Here is a 22,943-nt window from a genome sequence, read left to right as displayed (position 1 = left end):
CAGGGCAGGAGCATAGACTCCAGCACAGGAACACATCCAGACAGGGCTGGGAAGGCTCCAGAGGGAGACTTGGGGTCAAGCTGAGGTGGGGAGGTTGGGGAGTAGGGCCCTGTGCTGTGAACAGAGCCCAAGGCAGATGCCCACCAGCACAGGTGGGTGTTTGGTCACTGGCCCTGCCTGTGAAGATCAGCTTAGGGAGGCACTAGGCCACCAAGAGGTGGTCTGTGAGGACTCAGGACCTGAGCAGCCTCTGCTGACCTTTGCCCTGGACCTTGTGCTGGATTTAGCCTCTCCCTGAGCCTCCACGCTGTGGGTGGCAGAAGCTGTGGCCTCCTCACCCAGGGAGCCCAGCAGAGACAGACACCTGGGGTCTGGGAGCCTCTTCAGGGACACTTGTGTGGTAAGAGGTGGCAGTGCCCCATGGAAGAGCACCAAGGGCTGCCTTTTCCCTCTGCCTTTCCCTCCTGTTGCCCTGTGGCCCTCTCATTCCTCATGTTCAGCCATTAGATCATCCCTGCCTGCAGGCTGCCAGTCCTGGGCTGAGCTGAGCAGAGCCTTGCAGTCGTGGGCAAGGCAGAAACATCTTCCACTTAACAGTGCTCAAAGGAGCTTGGTCATCACTCCTGGCAGCTGCTCCTTACAGAGGTCACAGAGCAGAGCAACAGGCAGCAGCCCCTGCACAGGATCAGAATCAGTTTGGTTGGAAGAGACCTTTAAGATCATCAGGTCCAGCTGTTAACCTCTGCCAGGGCACCACCAACCCCTGGCCCTCAGCACCACATCTCCAGGGCTTTGAAACCCCTCCGGGGATGGGGACTCCACCACTGCCCTGGGCAGCCTGGGCCAGGCCTTGACAGCTCTGGGGGAAGAAACTGTTCCTCATGGCCAACCTGAACCTCTCATGGTGCAACCTGAAGCCATTTCCTCCTGTCCTGTCACTTGTTCCTTGGGAGAAGAACCCAACCCCCACCTGGCTCCAGCCTCCTCTCAGGGAGCTGCAGAGAGCAAGGAGGTCTCCCTCAGCCTCCTTTTCTCCAGGCTCAACACCCCCAGCTCCCTCAGCTGCTCCTCCCCAGCCCTGCTCTCCAGACCTTTCATCAGCTTCTGGCCCTGCTCCAGTCCCTCAATGTCCCTCCTGGACCCGAAAGTGACCCCAGGACTTGAGATGTGGCCTCTCCAGTGCGTGCCTCCCTCCCCCCTCTGCAGCATCTGCCCCCAGCCAAGCCTCTCCCCTGCTCCCAGCCACACTTTGTCCTCAGAGTGGGTTTATTACCAGGTCTGCTTCAGACTTTCCAGGCTCTCCATATACAAAAATAATGTCTAGAAATCAGCAGGTGAGGATTTACAGCTCTGGCCTGAAGGCATTGATAAGTTACACAGCCGGGGGGGGGGTTGGGGGGGTGTGTATCCCCCCACCCAGATCCCCTTGGGGCGTGGGGGTGCCCCGGAGCCGGGCGGCGTTTGGCAGCGTTAATTACAGCAGAGCAGAGGCTGCGCAGGCGCTCAGCGAGGAGCTGCCCTGGTCCAAAAGCTGGGGCTGGCGAGGGGGTGGCTGGCACCTGGTGCCCTCAAAAGGGTAGGTGGCAGCCGGTGTGCTCCAGAAGGTAGGTGGCGCCTGGCGTCCTCGCAGCGGGGCGAGCGGGGGCCGAAGCGAAAGCGCAAAGAGGTTAACTGCGGCGGAGCAGAGCATGGATTCACCGCTGGGCATCAGGGCAGGGGGGGGACCCAGTCCAGCGCCTCTGCAGCTCCCTAGGCTGGGTCCTGAGGGGCTTCAGCAGTGACCCTGCAGCATTTGGAAGCGGGGTGGGGGGGGTTTTGGGGCTGGAGCTGCCCAGCACCTGCTGCAGGTCACATCCTAAAACTGCTGCTTAAAGCTCCCCGAGGTCGCCGTTGGCCCCCAGAGGCTCCAGCCCCTGGGATGCAAGAGGCAGCGTTGGGAACCACCTCGTACAGGTTTGAGGGCAGCAGATCCCTGAACCTGCTGCTGCTGGTTGCAGCCGCAGAGCCTCCCCTGTGATGGAACAGCTGAGTGCTGCTCACCACAGCTTCAGCTGAGACCCTCTGTGGGGGTGTTCCAGTCCCTGCGGTGAGGAACAGCCCAGCGCTGCTCACCACAGCTCCACAACCCTGGGGAGACCCTGGGGTTCCAGTCCCTGCTCCCACAGCACAGAGAAGTTTTAAGGAAGACATAAAAATGGCTGTAAAATAGCACCCCTGCCAGCTCCTGGGGTTGGGGAAGTGCCCAGGGTGGGATCTTTGCAGCAGGCTCCTCGCTGCAGAGGAGCAGCCCCAGCATGGCCCTGCAGCAGAGGAGGACCCGGGGCTCAGCGGGCCAGAGGAGCCGGGGGAGGATGTGCAGGGGCTGCAGCTCCCCCGGCTGACACCCTCCCTGCAGTGGGAAACCCAAGGCACCAGCAAGCAGAAGTGGGGCACAGCAGGGCTGAGCCCAAGCCAAGCGTGCAGTAGAGAGCTCTGGGGTGGGGATGGGGCAGCCTCTCTTTCCCTACCAAGACAAGGTGGGACCCATCCTCTCCTCCCCCCTCCCTGCTCGTACCCAGGGGGGTCCCCCAACCCTGCCAGCCGGGAGGGGAGGAGCTCAGGGGCATGGCTAAGCAAGCGCCGGGGATCCCTGCGCCGGACCCAAGGGCAGGCAGGGTGCCCCGCGTCGTCCCGGGCTGCTGGGCTGGCATCCTCTGGTCCCTTCTGCGTCGGGAGGATGGTCCTGCCCTGCTCCTGGTGGCTGCGGGGACGGTGCCGGTCACAGCGAGATGTCCGGCGTCGTCTGCAGGCTCTGCCCCCCGGGCCGCCGCTTGGCGCTGCCGCGGCTCTTGTCGGCTCTCCGGTAGGGATTGTTCCGCAGATCTGCGCCGGGACACACCGCAGAGGCTCAGCTCCGCCTGTCCACCCCGACCGGCGGGCACCTGGTCACCCCCCACCACCCCGGGGTCACCCCGTCCGGGAGCAAGGATGCTCAGGCGAAGCCCTGGACAGGGCAAGCAGGGACAGGAGGAGCAGCAGCTGCCGCCGAGCAGCCTGCGGACCCCAGCCTCGTACCCAGCGCCACGGCCGGGGGCTGATGCCGTGGTGCCCCCGGGGCCGATGCCGTGGTGCCCCCGGGGCCGGTGGGGCAGAGTTGGGTCGATGATTGTCACACAGCCCGAGGTGACGATGGGCCGAGAAGCCAGGAGGGTGGCACCGCCTGGCAGCCCCTGCCCCGCCCCCCTTACCTACAGAGGGCTCTCCTCGTTGAAGCTCACGTCGCAGAAGAGCCTGGACGAGCGTTTGCCCGTCCGGGCCGTGAAAGGAACAGATTTCAGAGCTGAGCAGAGCCATCCAGAGCAAAGCCAGCAGGAGGAGGAGGAGGAGGAGAGAGAAGGAAGAAGCAGAAGAGGAGGAAGAGCTATGAGACAGGGCAGAGAGTGCTTGGCAGCTGTGCTAAGTCCAATGCCATCTGCGATGGGAAGGTGCCACAGGTAGGCTTGGTCCTCAGGACGGGGCTTGGTGGCCCTCCAGCTCCAGAGTGTGAGAGTGCCTGCAGCCTCCCATCACCAGGGGTCTCCCTGCTGGCTCCAAGGGCTGTGAGGGGGCAGTCACCTGAAATGATGTCCTCGATGGCTCCATCCTTCTCCTCGTAGATGAGAGGCTCCTTCACCATCTGCCTCCTCTTCAGCTCGGCGATCATGTCCATCTGCTGCCGCTTGGCCTTCTGCATGGGCAGCTGGAGGGGGACAGTCAGCAGCATGGCCTCCCCCTGCACCCCAAAGAGATGGGGCACCCCACCCAGCTTTCCCTCACCAGGGCCTGCTTGGCCCTTCCCCATCGTGCAGCCCACCTGGGGCTGCCCCAGGGGACAGGGATGTGTGGGACCTTCACCTCGGGCTGCTCCTCGCGGGGGCTGCCGGATTCTGCCTCTTTGGCTGCGGCCTCTTGCTTCTTCCACAGCTCAATGTCCTGCTCTGCTTTCTGGGGAAGGCACAGGGAGGGTGTGCTGAGCTGGGGGGGGGGCTACTGCTGCAGGACTGCAGCCCCCACACTTCCTCCCCTCAGCAGGCCCTGGCTCACCCCAACCCAGCTCCAGCCACCCCAAAGGGCACCGCTGAGCCCCAGGCTCCCTCCGCCCCATGAGCCCCCAGCCAGCTGGTTACCCCAAAGTGGGGTCAGACTCCCCCCTGGCCCCCCCATCTCCTCCCCACCCCCAGACAGAGGGTCCCCTCCTACCTTGTAGGCTCTGATGAAGCGCATGAACATGGGGAAGAAGGTGGTGGGGGGACTGGTCTTGGGGTTCTCCCCGAAGTACTCCACAGCCGCCTCGTAAGCCTCCTGCGGGCAGAGACACCTTGGTCCCCGGGGCTGGGGCCCAGCAGCAGTGCCCCATCGCCCACCACCTCCTCCCAGCCTCTCCCACCTCACCCTCCCTCTCCATATCCCTCCCAGCTCTCCTGCTAGAGCCACGTCCCAACCAGGAGCCTCCCTCATGGGGCAGAGGCACGAGCAGAAGGCACCCTGGGGTGCCCCCACGCAAGAGTGGAGGGGCTCAATCCTGCCCCACAATGCCCAGCACCCACCTTGGCAGTTTTGCTGTCAGCCTGCAGCTTCTCCATCACCTCGGAGTTGACCCTGAGGAAGTCCTTGAGCGCAGGGCTGTCGTCCTGCCGCATGAACTCCTTGCGGGTCAGCTCCATGCCCTGCTGCAGGCTCCGCACGTCCTGCAGCACCCCCTCCAGGGAGACTGCGGCAGGGGGAGAGGTGCCAGGGTCAGGGCAGGCTTGGAGAGCCCCCGGGCAAGGGCTGCAGCCCACCACGGTGCCCCCAGGCCGGCGCCCCGGGTACCTGTGCCTGCCTTGTCGAGGAAGTGCAGCTCGGTGTGGAAGCCGACCAGCTCGGGGTACTTCTCGGTGACCACCCGCACCAGGTAGTGCAGCAGCGTCTGCTTGCGGTCTGTGGACTTCATCTCCAGCAGCTGGGAGGCAGCAGCGTCAGCCCCAACCCACAGCCCACCCTCCCCACCTCCCCCTGCTCAGGGCAGGCTCTGGTGGTCCTCCACCCCCATGGCAGGTCCTGCATCCCTCCATCCACACAGCTGCTCCCTGCATCCCTCCGTCTCTCCCTGTCTGCTCTCTGCATCCTTCCCAGCCCACAGCCAGTTCTGCTGTAGCTCCATCCCTTCAGCTCCTTCCCATGCCTCATCCATAGAGATGCTCCTTTCATCCCACCATTGCCACAGCTGATTCCTGGGTTGTCCCATCCCCAGGATTGGTCTCTCCATCCCTACAGCTGCTCTCCACCCTTCTCCAAGCCCTAGAGGTGGTCTCTGCATCCCTTCATCCCCACAGCAGGTCCCCATGTCCCTCCCTCTCCATAGCTGGTCCTGGTGCCCCCCTCAGCCCCACGGCTGGTCCCTGGGCAGTGACAGGGCCAGCAGACAGGGACACCAGCACACAGGATACAGGGACACAGCACACAGGGACACAGCACACAGGACATCAGATACAGGGACACAGCACACAGGATACAGGGACACAGCACATAGGGACACCAGGACACCAGATACAGGGACACCAGGACACCAGACACAGGGACACAGCACACAGGGACACCAGGACACAGGGACACAGGATAGGGGGACACAGCACACAGGGACACAGCACACAGGGACCCAGGACCCCAGGCAACCCCAGGTCAGCCCTACCGCGTCCAGGCTCTGCAGGCGGAAGCCGTAGGCTGCCCCACGCTTGCTGCTGTTCATGTAGTTCCCGAAGGCCAGGACGATCTGTGGGGACAGGGGTGGCTCAGGGACACAGCCTGGCAGGGATGGGGCACCCCGGGATACCCAGCCCAGCCCCACATCCCCGCCCCCCCCCCCGTCAGGGCCACCCCACCCCAAACTGCTCACCTCGAGGATGTTGCGCAGCTTGCTGGAGGACTTGAGGGACATGGAGGCAGCGATGATGGCGTTGAGTTGCTGCGGGGGCAGGAGAAGCTTTGTGAAGCTCCCGGAAGGGAGGCCACCCCCCGGCAGAGCCCCGCAGTCATCCCCCGGCACAGCCCCGCAGCCACCCCCCGGCAGAGCCCCGCAGTCATCCCCCGGCAGAACCCCGCAGCCACCCCCGGCAGACCTCCGCAGCCATCCCCGGCACAGCCCCGCAGCCACCCCCCGGCAGAACCCCGCAGCCACCCCCGGCAGACCTCCGCAGCCATCCCCGGCACAGCCCCGCAGCCATCCCCGGCAGACCCCCGCAGCCACCCCCGGCACAGCCCCGCAGTCACCCCCCGGCACAGCCCCGCAGCCATCCCCGGCAGACCCCCGCAGCCATCCCCGGCACAGCCCCGCAGCCACCCCCCGGCACAGCCCCGCAGTCACCCCCCGGCACAGCCCCGCAGTCACCCCCCGGCACAGCCCCGCAGCCACCCCCCGGCACAGCCCCGCAGCCACCCCCCGGCACAGCCCCGCAGTCACCCCCCGGCCCAGCCCCGCAGCCACCCCCGGCACAGCCCCGCAGCCACCCCCGGCACAGCCCCGCAGCCACCCCCGGGCACAGCCCCGCAGCCACCCCTCGGCACAGCCCCGCAGCCACCCCCAGCAGAGCCCCGCAGCCACCCCCGGCAGACCCTCGCAGCCATCCCCGGCAGAGCCCCGCAGTCACCCCCCGACAGAGCCCCGCAGCCACCCCCGGCACAGCCCCGCAGCCACCCCCGGCACAGCCCCGCAGCCACCCCCGGCAGACCCCCGCAGCCACCCCTCGGCACAGCCCCGCAGCCACCCCCCGGCACAACCCCGCAGCCACCCCCCAGCACAGCCCCGCAGCCACCCCCGGGCACAACCCCGCAGCCACCCCTGGCACAGCCCCGCAGCCACCCCTGGCACAGCCCCGCAGCCACCCCCAGCAGAGCCCCGCAGCCACCCCCCGGCACAGCCCCGCAGTCACCCCCCGGCCCAGCCCCGCAGCCACCCCCGGCACAGCCCCGCAGCCACCCCCGGCACAGCCCCGCAGCCACCCCTCGGCACAGCCCCGCAGCCACCCCTCGGCACAGCCCCGCAGCCACCCCCAGCAGAGCCCCGCAGCCACCCCCGGCAGACCCTCGCAGCCATCCCCGGCAGAGCCCCGCAGTCACCCCCCGGCAGAGCCCCGCAGCCACCGCCGGCACAGCCCCGCAGCCACCCCCGGCACAGCCCCGCAGCCACCCCCGGCAGACCCCCGCAGCCACCCCTCGGCACAGCCCCGCAGCCACCCCCCGGCACAACCCCGCAGCCACCCCCCAGCACAGCCCCGCAGCCACCCCCGGGCACAACCCCGCAGCCACCCCTGGCACAGCCCCGCAGCCACCCCTGGCACAGCCCCGCAGCCACCCCCAGCAGAGCCCCGCAGCCATCCCCCGGCACAGCCCCGCAGCCACCCCCCGGCACAGCCCCGCAGCCACCCCCGGCAGACCCCCGCAGCCATCCCCGGCAGACCCTCGCAGCCACCCCTCGGCACAGCCCCGCAGCCACCCCCCAGCACCCACCGGCATGAGCAGCTGCGCCGTGTCGCTGAAGCTGCCGAGGAAGATGAGGACGTTCATGCGCTCGGCCAGGCGCGGGATCTTGCTGAAGCGCATCATGAACTGATCCTCCTCGGACAGCTCGCCCGCCGGGCGCTGCTCCTGCTCGAACTTCCCCAGCTGCGTCCGCTCGTACTCGGTGGGCAGGAAGCGCAGCAGCAGCTCCAGGAAGTCCAGGCTCAGGGCTTGCTGGTCGTACCTGTGGGTGGTGGGAACCCGCCCCCCCAGCACACCCCCACCAGCACGGTCAGACCCTGCAGCGGGTCCCTCAAGCCCCCCCCCCCCCGTCACCCACACTTGGTTCCCATCTGCCCTCCATCCCTCTGGCTGGTCCCTCCCTCCAGCTCTCCGCGGCCGGTCCCCACATGGAATGGTTTGGGTCAGAAGGGACCTCCAGAGGTCATCCAGGCTGGCACAGGCTGCCCAGGGAGGTGATGGAGCCACCAGCACTGGATGTGTTTAAAGGTGGTTTGGATGTGGGGCTTGGGGGTGTGGTTTAGGGGGGAGCCTGGCAGAGCAGGGTCAGTGGTTGGACTTGGTGACCCCAGGGGTCCTTTCCAACCTGAATGTCTCTGTGATTCTGTGGCTGTGTGGCTGGTTGGTTCTGTGATTCTGTGACCAGACCAAGCCCCTGCAGCCAGCAGGGACATCCTCCACCAGAGCAGGCTGCCCCCAGCCCTGTCCAGCCTCACCTTGACTATCCCCAGGGATGGAGCCTCTACCACCTCCCTGGGCAACCTGCTCCACGACCCTCATGGGGCAGAGCTTGCTCCATCCCTCCGTGCCCACGGCTGCTGGCATCACTCCAAGCCCAGCACACCCCACAGGATGCCAAGGCCTCGGTGCAGCTGTGCCTGTGCCCAGCCCTGCCCCAGCAGGCGGGGGGCACTCACGTCTCGATGGCTGTGCAGATGTCCTGGACGCTGCGGCCGCCCTTGCGGAGGGTGATGGCCAAGTTCTTGGCTCGGTTGGACTCCAGCAGGGTCACCTTGCTGGGAGCCTTCTGCGTGGCCTTCGCCTTCAGGGCACCGATGTCCAAGCCAGGGCCCTGAGCCTTGGTCTTGAACTGCTCCTCGAAGTCATTCATGTCCAGCTCCTGCGGGGACACAGCACTGAGGGCACCGCGGGGAGGTGGCACAGGACGTGTGAGACGAGGATGTGTCCAGAGCACCAGGACAAGACAGAGGGGAGTGAGAGGATGAGGATGGAGTAAAGGGAAGAGGTCAAGCTGAAGGGTTGAGGACAGAGTAAGGGGATGAGGACAGGGACAGGACAAAGACAGGGACAGAGTGAGGGGAGGGGGAGAGGGTAAGGAGAGTATGAGGCCACCAGAGGATGAAGATGAGGAAGAAGGCAAGGTCAGCACATGAGGATGAGGAGGAGGAGAAGGATGAAGATAGAGCAAAGGGAAAAGGAGGAGGTGACAGGAGAAAGATGGCAGATCCCACATCGTGCCCCTCCACGATGCTGGCACAGATGGGTGCAAAGCAGGCATGGGGCAACCTCAGGGCGGGTGCAGCCTGGATGGGGCACTGAGCCAGCCAAGCCCCCAGCCCCGGGGGCCCCCAGGCCTGCTGTGTGCTCACCTGCAGCACCTTCTCATCGTTGAGCTCGGTGAAGACGGTGCCATCGATCTGGCTTGGCTTCAGGGCCACCCAGTTGAAGACCGGCATGCGGAACTTGGTCTGGATGGGCTTCTTCACCTTCACTGAGGGTGACCGGCAGGGGGCACACGTCACGGGGTGGGGACGTCCCAGTCCCACCCCAGGGTGTCCCCAGCCCTCACCTGGGGGACGTCCCCACTGTCCCTGGGCCACACTCACCTGGACCACCAGCAGGGTTGGGGGCACCTGGTCCATCTGGGAGCTCCCCACCAAGGGGTGGAGGGGGTGGAGGTGGGGGGACAGGGCCTTCCAGCCCCCCTGGGAGTGGGGGTGGGGGCGGTGGCACATGGGCCCCCGGCAGGGGAGGGGCTGGAGGTGGACAGGTGCCCGTGGGCAGTGGAGGGGCAGGAGGGGGACAGGTGCCCGGGGGCAGTGGAGGGGCAGGAGGGGGTGGCGGGGGACCAGGCTCAGCCCCGGGCAGTGGTGGGGGGGGTGGAGGGGGAGGAGCGGGAGGGGCAGGGGGGGCTGGGGGAGGAGCTGGGGCTGGATCCGGAGCTGGAGCATCTGCAAGGGAAAGAAGAGGTGGGTGAGGCGGTGGCACAGCTCACACGGTGCCGGCACAGCAGCACACGGCGCCGGCACAGCACACACGGTGCCGGCACAGCACACACGGTGCCGGCACAGCGCACACGGTGCCGGCACAGCAGCACACGGTGCCGGCACAGCACACACGGTGCCGGCACAGCACACACGGTGCCGGCACAGCAGCACACGGTGCCGGCACAGCGCACACGGTGCCGGCACAGCTCACATGGTGCCGGCACAGCTCACACGGTGCCGGCACAGCGCACACGGTGCCGGCACAGCAGCACACGGTGCCGGCACAGCAGCACACGGTGCCGGCACAGCAGCACACGGCGCCGGCACAGCGCACACGGTGCCGGCACAGCACCACACGGTGCCGGCACAGCGCACACGGTACCGGCACAGCAGCACACGGTGCCGGCACAGCTCACACGGCGCCGGCACAGCTCACACGGTGCCACCAACACATCTCTGCCAGAGAGCATCTCGGGGGCCCGGGGCACATCCCCATGCCTCAGTTTCTCCACCCAGAGGCATTCTGCCACCCCTCCTCCGGGTCAGCTGTCCCCAGCGGGCCGGGGACGTCACAGGCTGCCCGCATGCCCCTGCACCCTCGGTACCTGTGCCGGTGCCGGTGGTTTCGACGGCGGCCGCGGGTTCTCCGGGAACGGCGGGGGCTGCCGGCGTTTCTATGACAACCGGGACGATCTCGATGGCGACGTCCCCGTCGGGCCCGCGCAGGATCTGCACCAAGCCCTTCTCCTCCAGCTCCACCAGTCGCCGCTCCAGCGCCAGCCGGTAGCAGTCCTGGGGCTGCGGGGCCGGAGGGCTGGGCGGCCGCGGAGGGCTCAGCTGCTCCTGCGGTGGTCACAAGCCCAACTCCATCACCGCCTTGCCCAGCGCCGCTCCCCTCCAGCCCCGCTGCCGCCGGCACCCATCCCTCCCCGCGCAGGGCAGCAGCTCCCCGGGGCGCTCACCCGCAGCGCCTCCAGCTCCCGCCGCGCCTGGCTCAGCTGCTTCTCCAGCTCTGCTATCTTGGCCATGGAGTCGTTCTCCGCATGCTGCAGCTTCTCTGTCAGCTGTGGGGGATCAGGAGGCATCCCTCAGCCCCAGCCCTCCCCCCGGGCTTGCGTCAGCAGCCCCTGCCCACGCTCCCACGTCCCACCTGGCCGATGTGCTCCTGCAGCTCCTCCATGTGCTCCAGCACCGCCGTCTTGGTCTCCGAGTCCTCCAGCATGGCCCCCACGTCGAAGACGTTGTCCAGGTAGGCCTGGATCTGCACCTGCAGCTTGTCGCTCTCGGTGAGGCGGAGGCTCTGCCCGGGCACAACCGGCGGCGCCGTCAGGGTCTGCTGGTACCCACCCTGGGCGCCCACCCAGCCCCCTCCAGCAGCAGGGCAGGGGCCACCCACCTCCAGGTACTGGTCCAGCCCCAGGTGGGTGAATTCGTACTGCAGGAAGACTCTGAAGTTCATGTTCTCCACCGAGTGCACCACGATGTTGATGAACTGCATGCAGGCCACCTGTGGGGTGGGGACAGCCTCAGCACGGCCACCAGCACGGCGTGGTGGCACAGGTGTCCTTGGCAGCATGGTGCCCTGGGCACTGCATAGTGGATCAGTGCCCCTCAGGGAGATGGTTCCTCCAACGAACTCAAGGTGGTCTCACAGCCTTGGGGACAGGGGGAGCTGGGGAAGGACCAGCAGCTCAGCAGCCCTTGGGGTCATGATGGTCTGGGGACAGTGTGGTGGCTCAGCAGCCCCTGGGGTCATGATGGTCTGGGGACAGTGTGGTGGCTCAGCAGCCCCTGGGGTCATGATGGCCTGGGGACAGTGTGGTGGCTCAGCAGCCCCTGGGGTCATGATGGTCTGGGGACAGTGTGGTGGCTCAGCAGCCCCTGGGGTCATGATGGTCTGGGGACAGTGTGGTGGCTCAGCAGCCCCTGGGGTCATGATGGTCTGGGGACAGTGTGGTGGCTCAGCAGCCCCTGGGGTCATGATGGTCTGGGGACAGCATGGTGGCTCAGCAGCCCCTGGGGACATTATGGCCTGGGGACAGTGTGATGGCTCAGAAGCTCCTAGGGACATGATGGCCTGGACACACCATGGTGGCTCAGCAGCCCTTGGGGACATGATGGCCTGGGGACAGTGTGGTGGCTCAGCAGCCCCTGGGGTCATGATGGCCTGGGGACAGTGTGGTGGCTCAGAAGCTCCTAGGGACATGATGGCCTGGGGATAGGGTAGTGGCTCAGCAGCCCTTGGGGACATTATGGCCTGGGGATAGGGTAGTGGCTCAGCAGCCCTTGGGGACAAAATGCTCTGAGGACAGCACAACAGCTTGGCAGCCCCTGGGATGCAGCACCCCCCAGGACAGCCTGGTGGCTCAGGCACCCCTGGGGCCTCAGTGCTGTGGGGACAGCAGAGCAGCAGCCCCAGCAGCCACTCACCATGAAGTCGATGTTGGTGTCCTCGTTTCGGAAGTACTCCATCAGCTTCTCGAAGCGATTCTTCTCCCCACAGACCTGGGGTGGGAGCAGGGGGGTCAGGCCAGGAGGGACATGGCCAGGGTGGGCACCCAGGGGGGTGGACAGGGCAGGAGGCACCTGTCACTGATGCCATCCCATCCAGCTGGGATGCAGCCCTGGGGGCACGCACTGGCATGGGGACATCAAGTGGTGGGATGGGCACTTGCAGGGTGGAAGGTGCCCTGCTGGCACAGGGTTGTGCAGGGAAACTGAGGCACAAGCCCAGCCAGAGCAGCCAGCCAGGGTGTCAGCATGGGGACCTGTGTCCCTGCTGGGGACTCACCTCCTTGAAGTTGTCAAAGGCAGCCAGGATGATGTCATGGCCACCCCGGACCAGGCAGACAGCGGCCAGCAGCTCCAGAACCAGCGCCTTGGTCCTGCGTGGACAAGGAGTGGGTGAGGGCCACGAGGTGGGCAAGGGGGCAGGGGGAGTGTGAGAAGGGCTGGGTCCTACCTGGCACTCTTGTTGTTGAGGCTGAGGGTGATCTCATTGACACAGGCTGGGTGGTTCATCACCAGGCTGAAGCCAGACTTGGGGGCAAAAGGAGCATTGATGTCCGGCAGTGCCCACCCCAGGGGTGCTCCAGGCCCTTGGCCATCCCCACGCCACAGCCCCACCGCACACCAGGTCGAGGGCAGGCATCGCCGAGCAAAGGGCATGGAAAGCAGGTCCCACCCCCAACCCCGCCCCTGAAGATGGGCGCCGCGGGGGCCGGAGACTTTGGGGGAGCCCCAGGGGGGTCCCTGAGGTCTCTGCCCTGTCCCACCTGGTAGTTCATGATGGCACGGAGGCACATGATGCAGAGGTGGACGTCGTCCTTCTGGCTGACCAGGCGGGAGCTCCGCAGAGCCTTCTTGCTGTGCGAGGGGTTCAGCCTGAGCGGGAGAGAGGGCGGCTGAGAGGGGGCCGGGCGCGGCCGAGGGGGCGCAGCACAAGCGGGCAGAGGGCAGCGCATGGCTGGGTGGCAGCGGTGGGGGGAAGATGACACCAGAAGACCCCCAGGCGGTTGCGTCCCCGTGGGAGAGGCTCCCACGCCCATCCCGGTCTAGAAGCCCTCGGGATGGAGGTGATGGGGTGGGGGTGACGGGATGGAGGTGATGGGATGGGGGTGGGGTGCCCCTCGTGCCCGCGGCTGGTCTCAGAGGCTCACCGGGGGGCGTGCCAGCTGCCGGGTGACTTGGGGCTACTGTCCCCATCGCTGCCCGGGGCGCCGCAGGGGACACCGGGGTGGACGTGGCGGAGGAGGGTGTGGAGGTGCTGGTTCGAAAGGCAGCAGCTGGAGGCACGTTAGAGCCTGCAGGACAGGAGGGAGAGACGGGGCTCCCGCGGCGCCCCGGGGACACCCAGGCTTGGGGACACGGCTAGGGGACAAGGGCTGGGACCCCCTGCGACGCTGCCACGTCACTCCTGACCTGTCCCTGGGGGCTGGAGGGGGCACCCTGGTTCCCCGGTGCTGCTGACAGGCGGCGAGGGACCCCCACGGTCCCCACAAGTGCCACATTAAAGCTTGGGGTGACCGTGACGGGTTGGACCCTGGGACCGCCCCCCCTGCCCACCGGGGTTGCCCCGCAGGCACCATCTCCAACACTGGTGACCGGCAGTGGGGGCCACTGGGGGTGTCCCTGTCCCACCGGCACCCCGATCCCATCACCTACCGTCAGCGCGTCCCCCCGGCAGCGTGCAAGAGAAGAGCAGGGTTAGGAGGGGGCTGCGGGGACGAGCGGCGCCAAGCGAGAGCCACCGGGGCCGGCCGCGGGGACGCAGACCTGTTCCCTCCACCCCGGTTTTAAACCGGGAGGGGTGACATTTGCTCCCCAAAATCTTGAGCACCCCCAGCTTGTATTTGTGCGCTTATTGATGGGTTTTACCCACAAGGACCCCGAACCGTTTGAGGCGCAGGGCTGGGGGCACTGCTCCGGCCCCGGCAGGGTTTGTCCCCTCTGCACGGGCACCGGGATGGGGCTTTGCGGCCCCGAACCAGCGCTGGGGAACCGTTTTGGGGAGCAGGCCTGCGTCTCCCTGCCGAGCCCCTCTCCGAGGCGGGGGTGCAGCGAGGCAGAGAGCAGAGGGACACGGCGCGGGGGCACGGGGGACAGGGGGCCACGCGTTACCTGACGGTGAGGTGCCGCACTTTGGAGGAGCCCTGCGTGGGGGAGGAGGAGTTGCTCTTGTTCAGGTCCTCCAGCGACCTCTCCAAGCCCTTGCCCTTGTCAGAGCCCGGGCTGCCGTTCTCGGAGCTCTCCATGTCGTACCTGGTGGCCCGTGGGGACACAGGGACGGGTGAGGCACAGCACCCCCAAACTGCCAGGCGCCCCTCTGGGGTGCCCAGGGCTGGGGATGTGGGCATGGAGGTGTTGGGGATGCTCTGCTCAACCCCAGCAGTGCAGCATCCTTGGCTGCATCACCTCAGTGGTGGGAGAGAGCATCCCAGGGAAACACACACACACACCCCACAGGAGTGCCAGGGGCGTGGGGAAGGGACACGGGTGGGGACGTACGCGACGGAGCACTGGGCGAAGGCAAGGTACTCCAGCAGCACGTCCAGGCCTTTGTTCTCCTCGTTGAGGAACTCCTGGACCCACCTGGGGGGTGCAGGGGGTCAGCGAGCTCCACCAGCCCCTCCTCACCCTCCCTTCTCTCCACCCAGGCCTCCTGAGCCCTCCCCTGCTCAGAGAGCGTTGGACACTCTGGGCACACGAGGTGGCATCTCTCCAAGGCAGGGGGGTGCCACGGCGACCTCCTAACGCCCAGGGGCCATAGCCTGAAGGCTCTGCTGCCCCCACTGCCATCTCAACAGGACAGCCCAGCTCTGGGTGGCAGGAACGTGGCTCAGCACCCACCCACACCAACGAGGGGCTGAGGCACCAAGGTGTGGAGCAGCCTCCTTCCTCGCACCCAGGAGGCACCACGGTGGCAGCCACCTGGCAGAGCCAAAAGGAGGCCTGGCAGCACCCACGGCACAAGCAGCTGCTGCAGCACCCACGTCCTCCCACCAGAGCCGGGCTGAGGGGCAGGATGAGGCCACCAGCCTCCACATCCTGCTGTCAGCCCCACAGCCAGAAGCCACCATCACACCAGGCCCTGCCACAGCGGCGCCAGGGCCAGCAGCAGCAGCTGGGGGCCAGCAGCAGCAGCTGGGGGCCAGCAGCAGCAGCTGGGGGCCAGCCCGGGTGCCCTCCTCACCCGATGTAGTTGGTCCTCAAGGAAATCTCCAGCTCCCGGAGCACCTGCGTGGACTCCTGCACTCGCCTCTTGAACTGGGGGGGCAGGGACAGCCGTTGGCACCGTCCCCACCCCTCACCCAGGCTGGGGACAAGGGGGGGGGGGGGGGGGGGGTCAGCCCTCACCTTCCTGCTGACGCCCCCTGTGTCCAGGCAGCTCTTCAGCTTCTGGATGTAGGCGGAGGGTGGATTTTTCACCTGGAAACGCTCCTGCAAGCCCCAGAGAGAGGATGAAACCAGGCCGCCCGCCCACGGCACAGGGACCTGCCAGCCTCCCTGTGCCAGCCTCCCTGTGCCAGCCCCCCTGTGCCAGCCTCCCTGTGCCAGCCCCCTGTCCCCACGTCCCCTCCGTGCTGTGCATCGATGTTTAACGAGGTTAATGAGGCTCTGCCTCGCCGAGGGGGATGGATGACGACGCTCGGCACGTGTCAGGCTGGTGCCCACGTCGCGAGTGGCACCTGGGGACGGGGATGGCACCGTGGACAGCGCCAGGCTCGGGCCTCACCTGGTCACAAATGAGCTCCCACTTCTTCTCGTTGTCGTACTGGCTGAGGAGCTTCATCTTGTCCGGGGGCAGGTTCATGGTGTTCTGTGGGGTGATGAATGTCAGGGCCGGGGGCACCCCCCAGAAACACCCCCCCAGGGATGCTGCACCCACGGCTGGCACAGCACTGGGTGTCCTCCTTCAGCTGAGGGATGATGGGGACACCAGTGGGGGGATGAGATACTGGTGGGACAATGGGGGTACCAGTGGGATAAAGGGGACACTGGTGGGACAATGGGGGACACCAGTGGGACAATGAGGACAGCAGTGGGAGGGTGGGGACACCAATGGGAGGATGGGGGACACCAGTGGGAGGATGGGGGACACTGGTGGGACAATGGGGACACCAGTGGGATAAAGGGGACACCAGTAGGAAGATGAAATACTGGTGGGACAATGGGGACACCAGTGGGACAAAGGGGACACCACCATTCCCAGAACGTGACCATCTCACCAGCCATGGCTGGTTGCCGATGGCTCCATCAGCAATGTCCCCACCCAGGGGTCCCCAAGCAGGAGGACACGGGGTGCTAATGGAGGACAGAAGGGAAACCTGGACCCATCCACCCATGTCAGGAGTGCACACTGCTCCCAGCCTCAGCCAGCCCAGTCCCAGCAAAGCCACTTGGGGTGAGGGACAGAGACAGGAGCTGGTGGCACAGCCGAGGAGCCAGGAGTCAGAGCCCTGCTGGAGGGTGGTGGTCACCCCCACGTCCCTCACCACAGGCGGGTGACCACCCTGGCTGGTGATATCAGTGCTTCCTCCCAGACATGATGTCAGGGCAGGGGCTGGCGTGCCTCCACCTCCCCCTGTGGCACCGTTGCATAACCCCAGGCCCGGCACCCCCCTGGGGCACCCCGGCAGGACGTGATGCAGCTTCCGCCCTGCCAACGGCACGAGGCAGCTGCCAAACAGCTCCGTGCCAGCCTGGGGGCTGGGGGGCCCCCGGGGCACCTCCTGGCTCTGGGGTGCTCGAGGACTCAGCAGCTCCCCAAGGGACACCATGGAATCAGAGAATTGGCAGGGCTGGAAGGGACCTCAAGGCTCAGCCAGTTCCAACCCCTCCTGCCATGGGCAGGGACACCTCACACCACAGCAGGCTGCTCCCAGCCGCATGGGATGAGCAACAGAGCCTTAAGTGGGGCACCTGCCGTGGGCTGGGCCATGAGGGGAGCTCAGTTTGGGTCATGGACAATTTCTTTCCCCAGAAGAGCCATTTGTGGTGATCCAGCCCCCAGGGAAAAGCAGGAGCCGAGGCTGCTGCCGGCCCAGAGGGCCCTGCCGAGCTGGCACGTTGGCTCACGCAGGTGCTGCACAGCCCCACGTCACCCTTCACCTCTGGCTTTGGGATCCCCTGATGTTGGGGTGTACACACCCCTGGGACAGCCACATCCTTGGGGAAAAGGCATCTGACAGGGGTTTGGTCGCCCACAGAGGAGCAGGTCCAAGAGGAGAGGTGCCAGGCTGGCGAGCAGGAGTGGAAACCTCGACGCCTGCCTCCGCCGGGGACCTGCCCAGCTGCTTTCGCAAGGAGGTGTGGGTGGAGAGGAGCCAGAGCTTGGCTATGTCCAGCCAGGAGATGACTTTCATGGAAAGCCAGGCAGGGAGGGACACAGTAGGCTGTGGGGACAGAAATAGCCTTGTGGTGAAACCAGCAGAGCTGCCAGGTGGGTTCCAGGCAAGGTGGCAGCAGCACTTGGGTGTCCCCTTCGCTGGGGAGCCACAGCCCTGTGGTCACCAAGCTGCCATCCTTGGGCCAGATGAGTCTCTCCAGGAGGGTCAGACCAATGCACAGGGCTGGGACTAGAGGGACCACACCAATACCCCACCCAGGGCTCTGGTAGCCTCTGTGGTACCCTCCATGAATCACTTTGTTGGCTCACCAGCGAAGGGACGGTGGCACCTGCCACGTGGACCACATCTTCCAGGGACCGTGTGAGGGCCCCTGGAAAACCCAGGCCTGAGCAGCAGCAGTGGGACAGGACCTCCCACGGGCTCCCTGACACAACCACGCTGGGGACATCCCTGTGGAGGTGGCATCGCCACCTAGCCCTGTGGTCCCCTCCTCACAGACAGGGCCGGGCGGGGGGCAGGATGTGGCAGGGCTTGGGTACAAACTGGGCGGTGGCTGCACCCACGTGGCGCTGGCAGGGGGAGGAAGTGGCTCCGCTGTGGTCCCCAGCAGCACCAACAAACTGCTTCTTGTTTCCTGCTGGGGAGGGGGGAGCAGTGCTGCAGGAGGCCTGGGGCAGGCGGCTGATGTGGGGCCAGGAGGGAGATGTGGGGCAGGGCAGCAGCCCCAGCACCCTGGAGGTGACAGAGGAAGGACCTGGTCCTCATCAGGGAGCAAGGATGGAGGGGCCACAGAGCTTGTCTCCAGGAGCCACATCCCACCCCTAGCAGCCAGCACCCTTGTCCCAGCCCAGCGTGGGGCTTCCCCATCCTCCCCCCTCAGCCTGGGGGCAGTGCCACAGCTGCCTTACTGAGCAGATGCCACCAAATGCCCCCCAGCAGCCCTGCCGGGACAGGAGGTGCCATGGAGCCACCATCCCACCAGGAGATGGCTGGCTGGGACCTCCTATCTTGGGGGGGGAGGGGGGGGGTGTTGCTGGGGGGTTGAGCTTCCCCCAACAGCTACAACCCACAAAGCAGCACCCACAGCATTCTCCTGTCCAGAAGGGACCTCCTCATCTCGCAGAGCTGCTGGGGGGCTGGGGGTGACAGAGCTGCTCTGGGTGTCAGGCACCTTCAGTTTGTTCCACACACCAGCAAGCAGAGCAGGGCTGGGCTGGGCTGGGCTCTGCACCAAAGCCCAGCAGAAGCTCTCACAGCATCCTCTGCAGGAGTGTCTGCAAGGCACAGGTGGGCTGGAGGGAGGCCCAGGCTGAAGCCAGGAGCCACTTTCCTGGGGCACAGCAGGGTGAGTGTCCTCAGAGCAGGGGTGGAAATTCTCAGTGGCACATGGCAGAGGAAACAGCCCCAAGATGGCAGACTTTCGTGTCTGGGGACTTCCAGTTTGGCCATGGGAAGGGCTAACATCACCTGGGCTGGTGGCCAAGGCACTATCCCACCCCTGGGGTGGTCCATCCCTTGTAGCCATGGAGCACAATGCTCCCACCCAAGGGAATTTGGGGCCTGTCCGGCCCCATAGCACCAGCCTCCCATGATGTCCCCTCCAGTGACCTTGAGTGTCACCAGAGCCATCCTCCTGCCTCTCCCTGAGGCTCAGTACTGGCACCCAACAGGATCAGGCCCAGCCAAGGCTCTCTCAGCCCCCAGGTGCACGAAGCTGGGCTCTTAGGACCAGCTCATCCCTCCAGGACCCAGCCAGGTCACAAACCCACCACGTGCCAGGCAGGGCCAAGCTGGTGGAGGAGCAGATTGGTCCCCATTGATGGCCAGATTCTGCTGCAATGAGCAGCTAAGGGGTGGTGGTTTAATACCAAGCAGAAGCTGCTCTCAGCACAGGGTGAGGGGAATGAGCCTGATCCAGCCACAGTGCCCAGATCCCTGCTGGATACCCCCCACCTGCCCTGCACCTGCACAAGGTGGGATCTCTGCACCCACATGCACCCTCAGGTTATCCAGACCTGGATTTGAGGATGTGGGGGCCTGATCCAGTCACCCAAGGAGGATCTTTGAACTGGGATGTCCTCCTCAATCAGCCATGGAGGAGGGGGGACAACTGGGGAGGGATTCCCACACCAGGACACCCTCCCTGTGCAGCCAGAGCTGGCTCCAGCCATGTGTGGCAGCTCTCAGGCCACTTCTCTGCCTATCCAGGACACATCACCTGCGGGGATCCCCCACCACCCATGGGGCTCCCTAACCAGAGCTCCCAGTCAGACCTGGCCACCGTAGTGGGGCCAGGCTGGGGCAGGACCCAGCAGAAAGCCAAATGTCAGCTTCTCTTTCTGGGTTGAGCTGAGGTCGACACTGCAGCCAGGGCTCACTGGTGACCAGTTCCACCACTGGGGCCAACAGCACATCTGCAAACATCTGCAAACATCTGCAGCAGTGATGTTTGTTGTCCTCTCCTCTAGCTCCCGGAAGAAGCGGGCCCCTCCAGGGGCTGGAGCAGCCCCATCCCCATCAGCCCCTGTGCCCACAGCTCCAGCAGGATCCCTCCCAACTCACCCCCCACTCACAAATCCACTCATGGAGATTCCCCATCCCTACCTCTTAACCTACAACAGGGGGAAGAGTCCAGACTGCTCCAAGCAGGAGCATCTGAGCATCCCCATCCTGGCAGCTCCATCCCAAAAAGCCACCTTGGCGCTTCCAAGCCACTTGGCATGGGGACAACCCTCCCATCGTGCTGCCAAAGTGGCATCTGCCACAGTGCCCTAGCTGGGGAGAAGCCAACTGTTGGGGAGTAAGAGGAAATCCCTGTTTGCTGGCACATCACAGGTTCAGGATCCCCTAGACTCCGCTGTTGGCTTTTCTGCCAGGCTTTGCCCCAGCAGTGCTCCCACTCTGGGGTGCTTGGTGTGCTCCCACAGCATCACCGTGACCAGGGCAACCTGCTGGATCTGGATCTGGATCTTCCCCGCTGGCAGGTTCCCAACCTGCTCCCTCACTGCCCTCACGAGCTCAGGAGGTAGAAAAGTTGAATCCCAAGTCAAGGAACAGGGTTGGGTGGGTGAGAGCGGAGGGACCCCCCTCCTCCCCTTCCCCCAGGGGTCCTGCTGCCCCCCTGGCCGTGGGGAGGGGGAAGGGAACCTGCGTAAGGAGGAAGCGAGATTGGGACAGTGGATTTCACAAGACAGACGCTTCCCGTCTGGCCCAAGCCCAGCCCCTGGCTGCCCCCAGCTCCCGGGACAGGGCTTTCCCTCGGGATGGAGGAGGTCCAGGCGGCACTGGGCATCTGCAGCATCATTTTCCCCTTTTCCCATCATTTTTTGGTTAGGATTCCCAACCTGCCCCCACCCAGCCCGTTGCAAGCTCTGTTTCCTGAGGCCTCACAGCAGCAGCAGCAGCAGCGGAAGCACCCTGAGGTCCCCAGCCCCCCGTCCCCTGCTGGCACCACTGCCACAGCACCCAGGAGCCATCACAGGCACTGCCATTCCACTCCACCACCCCTGCACTACCAAGCTGATGGGTGTCCCATAGCCAAGTCCCCCCTCTGGGGGTCCCGTGCGGACCCGGGGCTCGCCAAGCTCCTTCACCGTCATCCCCCCGCAGCCGTGCCGAGCAGAGCTGCCGGCTGCAGCGGCCGCGGTGCCCATCCCTAAATAAGCCTCTAAACGCCACCGGATGAAATCCTTCCCAACAGCCAGCGCTCGGGGCCGGGGTGGTGGATCCCGGCCAGCAGATCCCGGCGTACGCCGGCGAGATTTGCCGGCAGCCTCTCACGGCACCGGGCCGGCAACCAAACGGCTTCCATCTCCCGCCAGGGGATGGATCCAGGCATTAAAAGCAGCGATGGGTTTGGGCTTTTTTTTTTCCCAGCTCCCAGCGTGAAGCTCCTTCAAGGAGCAGCTTCGGGATGCGGGATGGAGCCGTGTCCCGGTGTCACCGCGACCGGCCTGGCGAAGGTCACGGCCAACCGACCCCGCTCAAGGACAGCGGCGAGCGGAGCGGGAGCCGACCTCCCGCAGCTCCAAGTGCTCCAAGGAGCTGCCATCCATCCATCCATCCATGCATCCCTGGGGAATGCGGCTCCGGCAGCGGCCGGGTGGCTTTCCCGGGAAGAACGGCAGCGAGGAGGAGGAGGAGGAGGAGGAGGAAGAGGAGGAGAAGGAGGAAGAGGCGAGCATTGGCCATCCGCAGCACCGGGCGCCTGCGGCACGCTGCCGGCCCCTGCCATGGCCGAGTGTCCCCGGGGACACCCCAAGAGTTCAGGGCTGGGTCCCCCCGAACTGTGGGAGCCCTGGAGGGGTGGCACCGGGTGGGGGATGTCCCCGGGGAAGGGATGAGCACCTCCGGGGGGGACAGGACGAGAGGGGAAACGAGTGTCAGTAATAAAATAATAATTAATAAGCAATTTTAAACCGAGTATAAGGAAATCATGCTGATGGACATCCTAATAAAGATAACTAGTGCCAGCATCCGCTAGCAAGGGGCTGTAGTAATCATCACCATCATAATAATAGTGAAAATACGATGATAATGCTGCTGATAATGCTGCTAATAATGCTATTAGTGCCAATAATAAAAAGCCTGGCCAAGGTTCCGGGGTGTCTCCCCCCGAAGCAGGGGTCCTCCTCTCCCCAGCACCCCCCCAAGCTGGGGTGTCAGCCCCTCGCAGCAGGTCCCCCCCAGCCCCACTCACCAGGACGCGGCCGAAGCGCTCCTCCAGCTCTTCGGCCCCGGGCATGGGTTGCCGGGCGGGCGGCGGGGCGGCGGCGGTAACGGTGCTCGGGGGGGGCCCCGGCTGCCGGGGGTCGCGCTGCTCTCGCTGCTCCCGCTGCTCCCGCCCCGCCGCGCCCCCCCCTTCCAGCCCCCCGGCCGCGTTGCCCATGGCGGAGCGCTGCGGGCTGCCCGGGGGCGGTTTGTCCTGAAACACCCCCCGCCAGCCCCGACTCCGCGACTGCTGCTCGGCGCCGTTCGCAACTTCTCCGGGGCGCTCTCGGGCGGTGAACGCCTTCAGCCCCCGCCCCCCCCTCCGCCCCGGGGCCGGGCCCGCCGAGAACCGGCCCGAGAGGGGCCGCCCCGCACCTGCCAGGATCCCCCCCCGCCCCGGGGCGCTGCGGTGAGCGGCGGGGATGGGGTAGCCCCGTACCGACCGCCCCCAGTCCCGCCCCGGCGCTGCCCGGGGGTTCTGCTGCCTCGGGGGCATCGCTTCTTGGTTTGCTTCATTTTATTTTATTTTATTTTATTTTATTTTATTTTATTTTATTTTATTTTATTTTATTTTATTTTATTTTATTTTATTTTATATTTTATTTTTATTTTACTTTATTTTATTTTACTTTATTTTAAT

The 22,943-nt window shown here is 65.6% G+C and overlaps 1 protein-coding gene across 3 annotated transcripts; it reads right to left on the bottom strand.

Moving 5' to 3' along the window:
- Positions 1-1,248: 1,248 nt before the first annotated feature.
- FMNL1 (formin like 1) lies at positions 1,249-22,578 on the bottom strand. Of its 3 annotated transcripts, none has more exons than XM_068167151.1 (26): positions 22,293-22,578; positions 15,979-16,062; positions 15,600-15,683; positions 15,436-15,509; positions 14,751-14,834; positions 14,364-14,504; positions 13,019-13,127; positions 12,706-12,782; positions 12,535-12,628; positions 12,174-12,248; positions 11,140-11,250; positions 10,894-11,043; positions 10,706-10,807; positions 10,349-10,586; positions 9,363-9,707; positions 9,126-9,247; positions 8,433-8,635; positions 7,504-7,738; positions 5,894-5,962; positions 5,690-5,770; positions 4,831-4,960; positions 4,566-4,729; positions 4,219-4,320; positions 3,874-3,963; positions 3,595-3,718; positions 1,249-2,862 (listed from the first exon to the last, which is right to left on the bottom strand). In XM_068167151.1, exons 1-26 carry the CDS (start codon positions 22,479-22,481, stop codon positions 2,759-2,761), a joined length of 3,381 nt encoding a protein of 1,126 aa, XP_068023252.1. In that variant the 5' UTR covers positions 22,482-22,578; the 3' UTR covers positions 1,249-2,758. The 3 variants fall into 3 exon arrangements, with proteins under 3 accessions (XP_068023252.1, XP_068023249.1, XP_068023250.1); XM_068167149.1 differs by adding an exon at positions 3,228-3,319 and having other exon boundaries at positions 2,775-2,862; positions 15,436-15,683; XM_068167148.1 differs by having other exon boundaries at positions 15,436-15,683.
- Positions 22,579-22,943: the final 365 nt, after the last annotated feature.

The sequence above is a fragment of the Melanerpes formicivorus genome, unplaced genomic scaffold (genome assembly GCF_026170545.1).
Source record: "Melanerpes formicivorus ecotype bairdi unplaced genomic scaffold, bMelFor1.0.p_v2 SCAF_113, whole genome shotgun sequence".
NCBI lineage: Eukaryota > Metazoa > Chordata > Aves > Piciformes > Picidae > Melanerpes > Melanerpes formicivorus.
This window is presented reverse-complemented; position numbering and strand designations above follow the sequence as displayed.

Coding starts and splice junctions, on each gene's coding strand:
- FMNL1 (XM_068167148.1), bottom strand. CDS start 22,481: ATGGGCAACGCGGCCGGGGGGCTGGAAGGGGGGGGCGCGGCGGGGCGG. Junction 9,708..10,348: donor AACCACCGGCACCGGCACAG/GTACCGAGGGTG, acceptor TTTCCCTTGCAG/ATGCTCCAGCTCCGGATCCA. Junction 5,963..7,503: donor CGGCGCAGCTGCTCATGCCG/GTGGGTGCTGGG, acceptor CTGCCCCCGCAG/CAACTCAACGCCATCATCGC.